Source organism: Diabrotica undecimpunctata, chromosome 1, assembly GCF_040954645.1.
Source record: "Diabrotica undecimpunctata isolate CICGRU chromosome 1, icDiaUnde3, whole genome shotgun sequence".
NCBI lineage: Eukaryota > Metazoa > Arthropoda > Insecta > Coleoptera > Chrysomelidae > Diabrotica > Diabrotica undecimpunctata.
Window position 1 is genome coordinate 117,166,497 of NC_092803.1, and position 16,887 is coordinate 117,183,383.

Genomic DNA, 16,887 nt, shown 5'->3' on the forward strand with positions numbered 1-16,887 from the left:
TTGTAAAGGACAAAATTATATTGGCCGACTTGCCAAGTACACCAGTATTGGTGTATTTGTCAAATACGCCACTCGTAAGAATCCGGCTTAATAAAATATTCACTTCAGAGTTTGAGTATTGCGGAACGTCCACATGGCGAAGATAGTAAAATTTCGATCATTATCCGGATTCAGCGATTGAGTGAAACATACATGTAATTCGCACGCTCTCTAATCCGCTAAAAATGCACTTTGCGTAAAAATCAACTCAAAACTGCTCAAAATTTTGAGTTGAATATTCGAGCTACTTTACTTTATCACGTTAGCGTACTTACTGACAGAACTTAATCAAATATACACAAGAAAAGTAATTTATATACTATATAAAGATACTGATTACTTTGTGTTGTAAGTTCATTAATTTATTAATCGATATTGATATAGTTTTTTTCTTAAATTATATATGATCTAAACGCTCGTTTATTTGTTCTCAAATTTCATTGCCAGCTATAACTTGTCTTGTTTCGTACCATCTAAATTAACTTCCAAACATATCCATTATATTCTGTAAGTTTGTTGAAATATATGCGCGATAGTATCTCTAGTTTGTTGTCGTTGTTGAATTGTAATATGCAGTTTGGTATAACAACGATATGCAAAATAATGCTTACTTGAATTTGATGTTTATATAAATTTAAGTACTTGTCGTCGGTCATCTGTTTGCCTACGTGATCCGAATAGGAACAATCTAATTTTAATTTGATCGGATTTGGTTCGCTTGTGATCCATTTCGGTGTGATACAATGTATATTGAATGTACGAGAGACAAATTTATACCACTGAATTATAATAGGGTCCCCTTTACGCATTCAAGGGCAAAACGGGTCAGATCAACATATTGCTTAGTATACACTGTAAAAACCTTAAATACAGAACAAAATATATTACCAAACTAATTAAAGTTAAAGATTAAAAGCTTTAAAAAAATAAAAAAAAAGACATTTAAGACAAGACAGTTTTGGTTTCGTCAATAGAAATCTTCGAATTTCTACTTTCGTGATTTATTTAAAAAGATCTTTATTTTATTAGTTGTAGGCGTATCATACCACTTAATAACTCCCGAGTCTAACTTAAAAAAAACAGCTTTTACATAAAACTTTGACCTTTTTCATAAGCATCTTAACACGGTTAACACGGACCGTACGACCCACGGTAAAACAGCTATTATACAAAAAAAAAATTAAACGTTATGAACTATAGTAAAATTCCACTATTTGGAAGAGTGATTTTATCGTTTAAACGCCGAATGTTCTTAAAATTAAATGTACTCAGCGGCCCCCGAAAACTACCCGTTTAATTTGCGTTTTCTCATCAGAAATCATAGAATGTATAATTAGTGCATTTACTTGTGCTTCTCTATAGCAGACGTAATCACAAGATGCCGTACAGTGTAGTCGATTCTTGTTCACAAGTAGCAGTTATGGTCATACAAACCTGAATTCTTCGACTACCGACATAAAAAATTCCAAAAAAATGAGTTTTTTCAATAGTAAAAATTGAGTACAAAATTGTACTGAAATAAATTTTATTTACATATTCGGTTTTGTTACATATTTAAGTTTATAAAATAAAAATTGATATGTTACATTTCATTCCCATTCCGTTTAAAAAACTTGGCAACTTGGGAATTTGTAAAGCATCGCATCGTAGCGGTAATACCACCGCACCTGCCGAAGCAAGAAATGTTCGGTGGGTGGCATAGGCGGTGCTGGCAGGAGTGCTTCTGTTGCCTTTTGTGATTATATGTTTTGCGGTTGAAGTTTGTCGTGATAATACTAGTGTTATTGGAGTTTATCGTTTTATAGTAAATTTTTAATTATATTGTGTAATTATTAAAATATAATGGACGAACAACCGAGTTGTTCCAAGAGAAGGCAGCAAAATGTTAACGTCAGAAGAGAAGGTAGTGATACGATATGAAAGAATTGAATTGCATGATGCAGAAAAATGGCATCAAATATTAGCCAAGCGGTCGATATTTGTAGCAGTTGTCGCAACAAAAGTGTCAATTAGCTGTATTTATCATGTGCCTAAAAATACATCGGAAAATAAAAAGCAAGTCAAACGTAAAACTAGAGGTACAAAAAACATTGTTTTGGATGACGAGACAAGACATTTTATTTTCGGAGTAAAATTCCAACACTGAAAAAATTTCTTAAGGCCTCAAAAACAATTACTTTTTACCCAAGATATCTCGTAGAGTATTAATTAGAACTATGCGCAAAATGAACTTTCGATATGTAAAAACAGAAAAAGTGTGTTATTAGAAAAAAAAAAAAGAAATTATTCTGTGGAGAAGAGAAATATTTTAAAGAAATACGCATCCTTCGCAGCATTGACCGGAAAACATATTATTTGGATGAAACCTGGATTAACGAAGGTCATACAGTTGGAAAATATTGGCAAGATTTAAATGTCAAAGGTAAACGCGAAGCATTTATAGAAGGCTGCTTTACAGGATTAAAAGCTCCATATCAGGAAAGAGACGTTTAATCATAATTCATATGGGAAGTGATACAGGGTTCCTTGATGATGGTTTGCTTCAATATGAGTCAAGAAAAACAGGAGATTATCATGACTTCTGAAATGACTTCCGAAGTATTTGAGCGCTGGTATAAGAAAATCTTAACAAAATTAGAACCTGGTCAGGTCCCATCAATAGACGTTTTAGCGTAACTTCCGCGACAGCCGGGTAGCATCGATAAGTTTTCTGCAAATTTATTTGTTTTTTTTTTATAGCTTTTTGTAAAAATAAAACACTGAAAACTTTGTTTTCGAAAATTTCATAAAATTTATTATAAAATCTTATCACTACAGCTGTTTCGGCAAAGTACCTTTCTTAAGTGATCTATTTTTGGTATGCATTTACACATTATAGTCTTTAACCAAATAGGTTGAGGAGGGGAGAACTGTTTGTCTCAAGTTGGTTAAGACTATAAAGTGGTTTCATTAAAGACTGTAAAGTGTAAATGCATACCAAAAATAGATCACTTGAGAAAGGCACTCTGCCGAAACAGCTGTAGTGATAAGATTTTATAATAAATTTTGTGGAAGTTTTGAAAATAAAGTTTTCAGTATTTTATTGTTACATAAAATAAATTTCCATCAAGTAACGGTCGAATCCATCAATTATAGCTTTTTGCTTATGACATTTTGTATTTTTAGGGGAATGTAGAGAATAAGTCTCCGAATATATTCAAATGTTTAATTTGCTGACGTTTCGATCTTTATAAAGACACCGTTTTCAAATATATAAATGATAGACATATTTATTTTTTATAGCTTTTTGCTTGTGGAATTCTGTATTTCTTGGGAAAATTTTGAAAATAAGCCACAATATATCTATTTACATGGTTAATTTACTGACTTTCGATCTGTATCCCAGAGATAGTTTTTAAAGTTAGAAAAAAAAAAGAAAATAAATAATATAAGATTATATAAATATTATTATATAAATATATATTAATAAACAAATAAAATAAATGTAACTATCGTGTATATTGTTACGAACATGCTTTCGGCATGGCCCATGTAACGGTTGCATTTTGAAAAAGGCATCACGAACATTCGCGATGTATCGAGTGAGAGAAGAACAACAGGTTACGTAGGCAAATTAGAGGTGGGACTACTCCAGAATATTCTCGAACATAATACTTTTGGTATATATATGTAACGATGTTAGGAGTAGAGTTAGTTAATAAGAGAGTACCGAACTGTAGACTTATAAATAAATATATTTATATAAATTCGAACCGCTCGTTTTATTTAATCTTGCTACAATATCTATAAAAACGGTCTTTGGATATAAAGATAAAAACCTGTAAATTAATTTATATTGTGGCCTATTTCGAACAAATAATATTTAAAAAATATAATATAATTAACGTTGAAATAAAAGTGAGTGTACGCCACTGGATTTCCATACGTGTTTAACCATTTATCTACCTTCAAACGATGAAATCACTCTTCCAAATAGTGGACGTTCTCGGCAGTATACTGTCTCTCACGACACAGCTGTGATGAGTTTGAAGAATATTTCAACGGCCTTGGTAACAGATTTGTTACCGGGGATGACTACATTTCCAAACACACCTTTTGGTAATCTAAGATTGTAAACCCTAAAGGAAGACTGCGCCTCAGAGTTATGCAAAATAACAACCTTAACTACCTTTCTACTGGAGAGCATACATATTGGCCTACTGACAGAAACAAAATGCCTGATCTGCTCGATTTCTGTGTTACCAAAATCATCCCAAAAATACTTTTGTCTGCAAAGTCATGTTTTGACTTCTCTTCCGACTTCTCCTCTGTTTTAATAACGGTAAACTCTAAATAAGTTATAAGAGACAATCCGATGTTTCTCAGTAATAACTATACTTAGTGAGACCACTGCAATCATCTTAGACGAAAAATGCAACTAAATATCCCACTAAAAACTAGTTCCCAAATCGATGCAGCCGCAGAACAACCAACCGTTCAGTTGAGCTAGCTCACGGCAATCTACTCCTAATCAAAAAATATGTATTACAATAATATTGACTTACCAACACACATTAAAGATGAAGTCGCTAACAAAAGAATACTTAGGAAAATCTGGCAAAGAACAAGGTCACCACGAGATAAGGCAATACTTATTAAAGCAATGATGAAATTGAAAATAACTCTTAACAATCACAATAATTTTGACATTAACACTACCTAAAAACCTAATTTTTCAACCGCATCCCGCTCGCTAGGCGGAACCCTAGGGAATATAATTAGATTCATAACCTCCTGGAAAATCTGCCATTTTGACATTTTACTTTAATCCAATTATCGCTTATTATCGACTCCAGAGAATACTAAATGATATCCAGCAGTGGCTACTGAAATGACGCATCAAAGTAAATACAAGTAAGTTGGTACATGTTACGTTCACAAACTGCAGAGACAACTGTCCAGCAGTAATCCTTAACAATTAGTAACTTCCCCAAATAAAAGATGCTAAATACCTAGGTATGCTCAACAAAATGCTCTGGCTCATGGGCCGAAAATCAACGTTGTCACTGAGAAATAAGCTCCTAATATACAAAATAATCATAAAACCTACCTGTAGTTATTCAATAAAACTCTGGAGTTTAGCTTCTAAGGTATTTTTTTTATAGAAAACGATATACAAGAGAAACATAGAAAACCATTGATGTGGCAGCATTATTTTCAGGAAAATGAATCTACGTCTACACCTACTATTTATTAACCAATATAAAATATAGAACTAAGTATAGGTATACATATGTATATCTATGTACTTTCTTTCGCAGGCTGCTGTCAGTGCCCTTGTAATAAAGCAGAGTGTAAGAAGAAGAAAATATCTTTAAAATAATGTTAATATTTTTACGGTCATGCCTAAATACGCCATTCAAAAAGTAAATGAATATGTATAATTATATAGCCGTACTTTCGTCAAACAAATTGAATGTGATTAGTCATAAGCTCCGAGCATCTCCGCCTCCACATTTAATTTCGTCGAAAAAGGTGGGTTTTTAAATTATAATGTGAAACGAACGTCCAACAAAATAACAAGAGCAAATAAAAATAATTACTGTATTTTATTGTTGCTACGTTAAACGTTATTATTACAGAAATATTATTTTTTTAATAATATAGGATTAAGCTACAATAATTGATTGTAATGAAAATTGCATTTTTAACTAACTATTGTTTGATGTTTCGATTTCCATTCCGGAAATCGGAAAATATCATATACCACAAAAACATCAACATATTAGATCCAATAGACAACACTGATAAAGAAATTTATTGATACGTTGACAAAATGTCAAGAAGACAGTAAATTATTATTATTTTTTTTAATATTCAATTATCTGTAAAACGAATTTTTTATGTTATGTATATATACGGAATGTCGCAAATATCGTATCGTTAACTTTATAAAAGGTATAATATTATAAACCCTATCGGGCTAATATTAAACCTTCTATAAAGGTATTTTTAAATAAATTATTTGTGATACATGATATACAGCCAGCTACAGGAATTTAGTCATCAGACACTTGAGCTGATACAAATTCAAACTCGGACTCAAAGTCCAACGAATGTCTCCCAAATCTTCACTACAACAATAGTTAGCTTACAAAGGCGCCACCTGCTTTGGCGGCCGTGAACGAAAACAATATGATAATATCGATTTCTGTATCCTCTGCGCTATGCGAAATGTGTAAAAGATTCAATCTTTTACACATAATTCAACTAATAAACTATAAAAAATATTTCGAAGAAATGAAAGTACATTATCCTGGATTACCTGTAGTAGTAATGAAGAAAGCCGAGTGGTTAAAAATTATGAACATTCTTTTAAAATTAAAAAACGTAGAAAATTTTAAATCGAAAACATATCCAATCCCGTATAAATACAGGCAAAGCGTCGGACAGGAAATTGAAAATATGATCAAAGATAAGGTGATCGAAAGATGTGACTCTGTATATATCAACCCGATAGTATGCGTAAAAAAAAATCGAGTGGTGATTTGCGATTATGTTTAGATGCAAGAAACATTAATTCGCACACAACCGCTCAATACGAAGCGCCTTGGAAAAATTAGCGCACATAGAGACAGGCAATATACGGGGTATTTTTAACATTTACGACATCTATCAGTATCATAAGTAGATTTTAATAACATAGTGAAATAATTTGATCCTGGAAAACTTGTGTCATTTAAAAAATTAACAAAGAGTTTTCGGCAAATCAAAAAGCGGGGAGTTGTTATCCTATGTAAAATTGAAAATAATATTGGTTTGCTTTTAATATATTTCAAAGTACAAAATATAATATAGGAAACTGTCCTAGAGATGTCATCAGGGACCTTTAATGCAGTAGATTCTAGTTGCCTTCTGCACTCTGATGCTGTTGACCACTTTCTTGGTTCCGGTTTCGAGACCAATTTTTTAGTCTTAGGACAAAAAAGTGCCCCTCCACTTACCAGCTCATTTTTCCGAAGCTGTTCGCCAGTAAAAGTCGTTGAAGTCCAACGTAAATTAAAGTTCAAAGTGATTTCTATGTTTTCTTACATGATATTAAATATAGTACATAGGATTTAGATTGTTGTTTGCAACTGCTTGAATGTAATAGACAGAAGTATTTCATCGATATGTGACAAGTACGAAATATCGATCCAATATTTCAATGCGAAAAAACATGAACAGTCAGCTTCAAGGTTTTGGCTTTCGTATTTTGACATGCTTAAGGTATTCTGATTATCGTGCTTCAGTTACATTAAGTAAATAAGAATCTTTCAGTTAAGGAACAATCCACTAATATGTTCCTTTTGATTCTAAACAATCTTATTAAACTAAAACTGTTATTCTAACGAAGGGATTGTATTTAGTACACTTCAGTTGACTTTAGTATCTGTTACGTAGGTCATTAGGATCAAAGCGTCTGGTAATTCGACCGGTCATTACTTCCGCTGCCAAGAAGTTTAGGTGTCTGCGTAAGAGTAGCACATAGTTTTTGAAATAACTACAAATCTCAGCTTTAACCGACATTATTTTGAAGACTTTCGCAATATTGCAATTTGGGATGTACCATGGAGCGTTGATAATCATGCGTAACACTTTGGACTGGAATCTTTCTAATATTTCGATGTTTATAATCTTATATTCTTTTTGTCCACCTTATAATTTTAGAGATTTGTCTTAGTACTACTTTATTGCCACTATTTTTATATTTTTCTCTTATGGTGCGTTCCTCGGGTTTTTCCTGAATTACTTTAATTACCAGCCATTTTATTTAAATCTTTAATAATACCAGCCACCTTTATCCAAACTTTATTATCTAAAAGGGGATCAATCAACGGAAGAATACTGAAAAGGTTACAATTTGATCAAGTTTGACTTGTGATCAAGTTTTTATCTCTTTTTTTTTATTAAAGTTTATTTCTGTGCATTTTTAGTTTAATTGTAATTTTTAGTCAATTTGGAATGTTTTTGATTTATCTAACAAATTTAAAATGCCAACAGTTTACGTTCGTCGGCAATTTTGTCATTTAAGCAACTTCGAAAAAGGACGCATTGTAGGCATGAAATAGACCTGTTTTGGTTTAAGGGAAATTTCACGAAGAGTAGTCGAAAAAGTTTTTCTGTATTTTTTGATGATATGTAGAAAATACACCCAGTATCAACAATAGCCTTTGAGGCATCAGTATAAATAACTGAGTCTGAAATATTATCTAAACAGGACCACAAAATATTGAAATTAATTAAGTAATTTACACGTTACTTTAGTTGTATTAAAGTAATGAGTTGCAAGCAAGAATAAAAATGTTCGATGATTAGATTATTCTACGATTTAAAGTCATAATCAAAATTTGATAGGCTTCTAAAAGCTTGACAAAGTGGAGGTGAGTTCTTGACTGTAAAATATCGATTATCTTCGTTAAATTGTCTTTGTTCAGTTTTCTGATATTTGAGTAAAGTATAGAGTTACGATATCGTATCTTAATAAGAAACTTTTGGCTGGGGTATTCTTTTATATAGTCAAAGGTATTTTCTAGAACTTCCACATGTAGAGCTTTAATAATCGTCGATTTTATGGTACCCAAATAAAAACGCAACGCTGCGTTTTGAAACAAATCTATTGTTTTCAGAATATGTCTACTGGCTTAACCATATAATGCGCATCCATAATTCAACAATTAATCTAATATACGATCGAAAGAAAAGCAACGAAGTTTTCACATCTGCACCCCACCATGTTTTTGTAATTTATTTGAGTAAAATTAGACTCTTCTTAGGGGTGTAGGGTTGTGTTATAGGGGTAGCACCATTTATCGGAACGACCACATCGAGCGTCATAGATGGGAGATGGTTCTTGATAACTGGTCCTCATAAGACACCTAACTCTCACTTATGGCTTCAAGTGCCACACCCCGGACAACTGCATTGGTCTGCAGGCTAAACTAAGTGAGGGTAGCCAGATATGGTGAAAATTTCACCGACCGATTGCCGGTATAAGCAATCCCACACTTGCTAATCAACGGCTCTGGGCCGAAGAATTGGTAAGTGGTAGGGCACCCTTTTGTCCTGGGGTTGATAAATCAATCTCGAAGATGGAGGAACCAATATACTGGTCAACAGCATAAGGATGTAAAAGGCAAGGGGAATCCACTACATTAAAGATCCCCATGGATATCCCTAGTAAAATCATCATGGTTTTAGAAACTAATAACGGCGTTACTGATCATGGCCCTCGGAAGCCAAGATCCGGCATGGGAGAAGAAGACACGGACTCTCAGGTCGTTAATCAGCGAATTTCTTGTCAAAAGAACGTAGATGAAAAAATAAGACTGTCCAACACTAGAATCGGAACCTGGAATGTTCAGAGCATGTTTCAGTCTGGTTAAATGCACAATGTTATTCAAGAAATGAACAGGTTGAATATCGATGTACTGGGTATCAGTGAAGCTAGGTGGCCCAACTCAGGTTGTTTTTCAACAGACGAAGCCACAATATATTATTCCGGTAGCGAGAATAACCAACACAGACACGGCGTGGCAGTAATAAATAATGAAAAATCTAATAGAGCGGTGAAATGCTATTTCCCTATCTCAGAAAGAGTAATGATACTGAAGTTAGTGACATCTCATGCCAAACTGAATTTGATACAAGTTTATGCTCCTACGGCGAATGCCGATGAAGAAGAAGTAGAATTATTTTACCGAGATATAGAAGAGGCACTAAGATTAACGAAAACAAGAGAAATCGCGATAGTCCTAGGTGATCTCAATGCAAAGATTGGAAAGGGACAAAGCGGAAAGTGTATAGGAAACTATGGTCTGGAAAATCGAAACGAGAGAGGAGACCGTCTGTTACAATTCTGTCAAGAGCAGAACTTTAGTATTACAAACACATTTTTCATGTTACCAAACAGACAACTGTATACATGGCGTTCGCCCGCAGATACATCGGAGAAAGTAATCAGGAACCAGATAGACTACATTATGATTAATGAAAGATACCGTAATGCTGTTAGAGCCGTGAAAGCATATCCTGGATCAGATGTGGCCTCAGATCACAATCCACTTATAGCCAAGATTACACTCACCCTTAAAAATATTAAAAGATATCAAAGAATGCCTACAATAGATACAATAAAACTTAAAGAACCTAAAGTAAAAGAATTACTTCAACATGAACTGCATGTGAACTGCAACAAATTGAACACAAATACCAATGATATTGACGAGTACTAGAATCGACTAAAAGATTGTCTACTGGAACCCTGTAAAGAAATACTAAAGACTTCCGCAACGAGAAAAGAGGAATAGATGTATGACGAGATACTCACTATGATGGAACAACGGAGACAATTTAAAAACAAGGATAACAATAAATACAGAGAGATAAACCACGAGATCAGGAAGACGATAAAGCAGGCAAAAGAAAAATATTTTGAAGAGCAATGCAAAGAGATCGAAGTCCTTCAAAATAAATATGATCTGTTTAACCTACACAAGAAAGTCAAAGAACTGACAGGACTAAGAAAACAAAATCCCACTTGTGCAATTCTGGATAGACACGGGACTGCTATAACAAATACGGACGAGAAAGTACAAAGATGGGCAGAATATATCGACGAATTGTTCGATGATGAAAGAGGAGATCTGGAGCACATAGAACTTACGCCAGAAGAAGTAGGTCCATATATTACAAAAGAAGAAATATTACACGCATTAAAAACAATGAAGAGTGGGAAAAGCCCTGGACCTTATATGCTTCCTATAGAAATCCTAAAAATTTTGGATGAGAAGCACATTGATGTTTTATTGACACTTTTGAACCTATCTATTTTTATTTGTCTCCCTAAAAAGAAAAACGCAAGAGAAGGCAGCGATTACCGCACCATTAGCTTAATGTCTCATATGCTAAAGTTACTACATAAATTCATCCATAACCGAATATATTACAAACTGGACATAGACGTTAATGATACACAATTTGGTTTTCGCAAAGGCCTGGGAACACGTGAAGCTCTTTTTTCACTTAATATACTAATACAAAGATGCCTAGACGTCAATCAAGATATATACGCATGTTTTATTGACTATAATAAAGCATTCGATAAAGTACGACATAAACAATTAATGAATGTCCTGAAATCAAAGAAGATTGACTACAACGACCTCAGGATCATATCAAATTTATACTATAAACAGCGAGTAAAAGTACGTGTTAATGAACAGCTGTCAGAAGAAATTGAAATTAGATGTGGAGTGAGACAGGTATGCGTATTGTCGCCAATTCTTTTTAATGTCTACTCCGAAGAGGTCCTGAAAAAAGCTCTTGAGGGTGAAACAGCTGGAATAAAGGTAAATGGAGTTCCCATTAATAACATTAGATATGCGGACGACACTGTGATCTTAGCCGAAAATATTAAAGATCTTCAGAGACTGGTGACCAGAATAGCAGAGTATGGTCGAACAATGAATAACAAGAAGACGAAATTTATGAGAATATCGAAAATTCAAAGAAATAACAAAAATCTTCTAATAAACGGAACCATCGTCGAACAAGTGGACAAATATGCATACCTGGGAACAATGATTAACTCCACAAATGATTACAATCAGGAGATCAAAATAAGAATAGAAAAGGCCAGGGCAAATTTCAACAAAATGAGAAGAGTGCTATGTACCAGCGATTTAAAACTGGAACTAAGCGTTAGGTTGGCGAGGTGCTATGTTTTTTTGACTTTATTTTATGGAATGGAAGCTTGGACCTTGAATGCGACATCAATGAAAAAACTGGAATCATTCGAGCTAGTGGTATACAGAAGAATTCTGAAAATATCATGGACAGAACACGTAATAAACAAAGAGGTTCTGGGAAGGATGAACAAAGAAATGGAAATTTTAAATACAATAAAAACAATAAAATTACAATATCTCGTACATATTACACATGGAGAGAAATACACCTTGTTCCAACTGATTATGCAGGGAAAGATCCAAGGTAAGAGAAGCATAGGAAGGCGTAGAATGTCATGGCTGCGCAACCTGAGAGAGTGCTACGGATGTACATCAAATGAACTTTTCAGAGCAGCCGTCTCAAAAGTCCGAATAGCTATGATGATAGCCGACCTCGCCGCGGAGATGGCACTTGAAGAAGAAGAAGAAGAAGACTCTTCTTACATCTATCCAACATAAACTCAACACAAAGTTTCCAAGTTAACTTGTGATCGAGAATCATTCCCAAATATTAACCAATTATTGTATATATCATATATTTTTTCTAAGGTTTAAACATATTCATCGTATTTTTTGGTAGACGAATACATAAGAAAGTAATTAGCGAAAGTAAATTTGCAGCATAAATGTTAAATAATAGAGGGCTTATAACTGATCCCTTTGGTAGCCCCTATTTATTATATTTAACTTACAAGTACAAGAACTACTTAAATGCTATGGGTAGAATAATTATCCTCCACAGTGAACATCCTTCATTGGTAATACAGCTTTTATATAACTAGTTGGAATTGATTAGTTTTTGACAAGTTCATTAGTTTTTCTCAAAACTGTTCTAGTAAACTAGAATTAGAACCGTTCACTTTCTATTTATATTTATATTAAGTATATTTGTCCAAGACACCTTTCCTTTTATTGCTATAATACTCTATTTTTACTACAGCAATAAATTTGTTTTTATTAGCAGCAACACTTTTTTTCATTACACATCCTCTTTAATTTCCAATATGTAAATTTTACAATGAGCTAATGTTAATGGCAGTAACAAAACATTTAGGAAAACTGCCCAGTGACGGTTTCCTTTTCCTTATCTAATGTTGGGTTTGGGAAACTTAAGTACTACATGACAAAACACGATAGAACAGTATTATGGCACATGGAAGATGTTTTTTTAACTTTTGCTGGGCAGAATGTTTTATTAGGGAATGAGTCATGCATTGAAGTGATTTTCTATGCGTTCGTCATACTTCTGGGAGAAGTAGGATTGTTTTTCTTTGACAGATTTCATTTTAAGATCACGAGCAATACCACCATCAGTTATGTACTATAAAGAGTTTACGATAATTTTAAGTACTTTTGGCTATATTCTTTGTAGGATATCGATATTAGAGTGGGATGTTTTACCCACAATTGAATTCCGTAGCTCCATATCGGTTTTACTTTATACTGACTTTGTAAACTAGCAATTTATTGGTAACTGGTAATTGTGATTTACGGTACTTAATAAATTACTTTAAAATATCTATTTTAAAGGTTGAATTTGAGGATAAAAAAATATTGTTTGGTAAACTTTTTCTTATTTTGTACAACAGTCCATGGCGCCAAACCTTGTTAAAAGCTCGGGCGATATCTAAAAAGGTAACAGAGCAATATTTTTGATCTTCAAAGAATTTTTATAATTTTTTTTATAAGTCCGTGGACTTCATTGATGGGGGCATGTTTCGTTCTAAATCCAAATTAATGGTTAGGAATTAACTGAGGTTTTAGAATATGTCTGTAGGATGTTCTTTGCTCAGTCGAGTTTTTCTGATTTGGTGATTAGTATATTTGAGTTAACTTGACATTTGTGTCAAATACTTCAGTGCTCAAACTAAAACGTTCTTGTTAATTGATATATATTACAAATCATAAGATTGCATTATGGTGGTTAAGTTGGTCATATTTTTCGTTAGCTATGAACCTAGATAATCTCTAGAATATCCTATGGTCATTTACAAATATTCAACGCGACAACAGCAATATTGTCCGTTACTCGTATTGTGCTTGGTATTATACCAAATTTTTCTTCTTTGGTTAAAACATTTACTTCCTATATTCAAATAAAGCACTGATTTCTGATTTACTTTAATCGTAAGAAAAAAACTGCATTTAAACAAAATGTGGATGTCAATTACACAAAATAAAATACCTCTCCCCAAGCGTAATGAAAATTTCAATTCATTCGGATCAACAGACAGAACCCGGGAAGTAAACGACTGCATTCGCAGATACTCGGTGAAGGTCACCAGTGCGCTGCAGAAAATTGTGTCATCCACTTCCGCATTTCCTTTGATAATGTCTGCTGCAGTTGCAGATAAAACGTTACGAACAAATTATTTCAGACCATGGTCTATAAAAGCCGAAAACAATTAGATAACAAAAAAACCTTCAAAAAGGATAAAGCTTACCAGATCAGTCGTCTATTAGAGAGTAACACAAAGAAGACATTTGTTTAGTGACAAAAAATGCAATTTTTATATAAAGTAATTATTTTCTACAATTTAAGTGTATGTATGTATTTTAATTTTTATGCATACTGCATGAGTTTTGCTAAAAAAATGTAGTTTATAACAAATATGCGTATGAAAATGCAAAATGGATTTTGAGTGATTGATTTGAATTTAATTGTGCGCGTCAGTCGGAATCTTAGAAGTTGAACGAACGAGCAAAAGCGTCTAAGTGGATTATAATTTTCAATGTATATTGCAAATTTTTCATTTTCCGACGCTAACACGTTCTTAATTAACTGACGTGAGTGTGAAAATTATCCGTTAACATGAAAAGCCAGAGACGTCTGCAGAAAAGATTGATATAAACTAATTATTTTAATTGGATCTAATTTTTACTTATATCAGAACTAATCATATTTCAGATGTATATAATTTTCTAACACTTCAACTTACCTTCTGATTAGTAGTTGGTATCCGTTTATGCTTTTTCTAGTAAATCCCAGAACGTCGACAACTAATTCCATCATGTTCACTTTATCTACTGTTATCCAGAATAGCGATGTGATGCTAAATCCATTCAATTGACTTAAATTATATATATATATATATATATATATATATATATATATATATATATATATATATATATATATACATATATATATATATATATATATATATATATATATATATATATATATATATATATAGTAGTATATAGTAGTGCAATGACTGGTGAGTGTAGTAGTGGCCAGGGTCACGGGAGACTGAGACCTCGGAAGCCCTGAAGAAGACATCAGAGAGGATGTCGAAAGCTCGGCTCAATGGATATCGACGCGGTTCAACCCGGAAGACTGGTGAGTTTAATATTAATTTTCATAATATATATATATATATATATGTATATATATATATATATTTTATATATATATATATTTTATATATATATATATATATATATATATATATATATATATATATATATATATTTTATATATATTATATATATATATACATATATATATATATATATATATATATATATATATATATATATATATATATATATATATATATATATATATATAAATTCAAAACTAATTAAGACACTGTAATTGAGGTTATCGGTCAAGGAGAAAGAAAAAGTGAAAATATTGTTTAAATCTTTTAACGGAAAACATTTCCTGTAGTATTTTTGAACTTCTTTAGTTTTGATGATTGTGAAGTAACATACAGACTGATAAATCATGGAAATGGCTGATGAATACAGCGGCCCCAAGTACGGGCGCTCCTTAAATGGAGCAGGGTTTCTAAGAATCTCCCGATCAGCTAGAAACATGAACACATTTTCTAAAGAAAGAAAAATAGGTACATGGAATGTAAAAAGCATGTACGGACCAGGAAAAATTCACAACACCATTAAAGAAATGAAGCGTCTAAATATAAGAATCCTTGGAATAAGTAAAATGAGATGGCCAGGGTCTGGAAAAGTAACTGTAAATGATCACATTGTATACTATTCAGGAGAAGACAGCTCAAAACACAAAAATAGTGTAGCAATAATTTTGTCGAAGGAAACAGATAAAGCTGTAAAAAACGTCGTCCTATTCTCAGACAGAATACCTACTGATGATATAAATACAATCAACAACAATCAATGTGAACATATTATAAGTATATGCACCCACACAAGACTATGAACAAGAAGAAATTGAAAAATTCTATCATGATTTAGAAAAAGTATTAGCACCTACAAAGAAACACGATCTCAATATTATCATGGGAGATTTTATTGCAAAGATTGATGAAGGTGAACAGGAAGATATCATAGGAAAATATGGTCTGGGAATACGAAATGAAAGAGGAGATATGTTGGCATCTTTTTGCTTAGAAAAGCAATTAGTAATAACAAACACAAGAAACACAATGAAAGAGTACAAAAATTGGGGCCTCGAAGTAAATTTACAAAAAACGCATATCTTTGCATAGGAGGAGAACATACTGCAGATGACCTCGACTTGGAAGACGGGAAAATTAAGAAATGCGGTCAATGTATATATCTGGGGGTAAAACTAACAAAGACAGGAAGAACTGATGAAGCCATAAAAGACAGAATAACCAAAGGAAAACGAGTTATAGGTGCATTGAATTCAGTACTATGGCAGTACTATGGCAGAAGACTGGAAACGGAAAAAAGAATGTATAATACCATATTGAAACCAGTAATCGTATATGGCTCAGAAGTATGGCCGTTATCACAAAAACTTAAAGGTGACCTATTGGCAGCTGAAATGGGTTTTTGGAGGAGAGCAACGGGAAAGTCTAGATTAGAACATATGAGAAATGAGGACATAAGGAATCAAATGAATGTACACAGATAAATTAAAGAAGACATCGAAAAACAACAATTAACATGGTACGGACATGTTAGACGTATGAGGGAAGAAAGGCTACAAAAAAAAATATACGAATGGATACCACCAGAGAAAAGAAAACGAGAACGACCACCAACAACATGGGTGCAAGGAATATCAAAAGCAATGTCAGCAAGAAAACTATCTGAAGAAGACTGGCAGAATAGACAGGCTTGGCGAACGGGAACCCAAAGGCGGATT

At 32.9% G+C, this 16,887-nt stretch overlaps 1 protein-coding gene across 1 annotated transcript; it reads left to right on the top strand.

Moving 5' to 3' along the window:
• Positions 1 to 15,519: 15,519 nt before the first annotated feature.
• Positions 15,520 to 16,653, top strand: LOC140434636 (uncharacterized). The gene is made up of 2 exons (XM_072523049.1): positions 15,520 to 15,946; positions 16,262 to 16,653. Exons 1-2 carry the CDS (start codon positions 15,520 to 15,522, stop codon positions 16,651 to 16,653), a joined length of 819 nt encoding a protein of 272 aa, XP_072379150.1.
• The last annotated feature ends 234 nt before the right edge of the window (positions 16,654 to 16,887 follow it).

Excerpts from the sequence above, each read along its gene's own strand:
- LOC140434636 (XM_072523049.1), top strand. The coding sequence starts at position 15,520 with ATGGAAATGGCTGATGAATACAGCGGCCCCAAGTACGGGCGCTCCTTA. Across the intron at positions 15,947-16,261 it reads TCAATGTGAACATATTATAA|GAGGAGAACATACTGCAGAT; the intron begins GTATATGCACCC and ends ATCTTTGCATAG.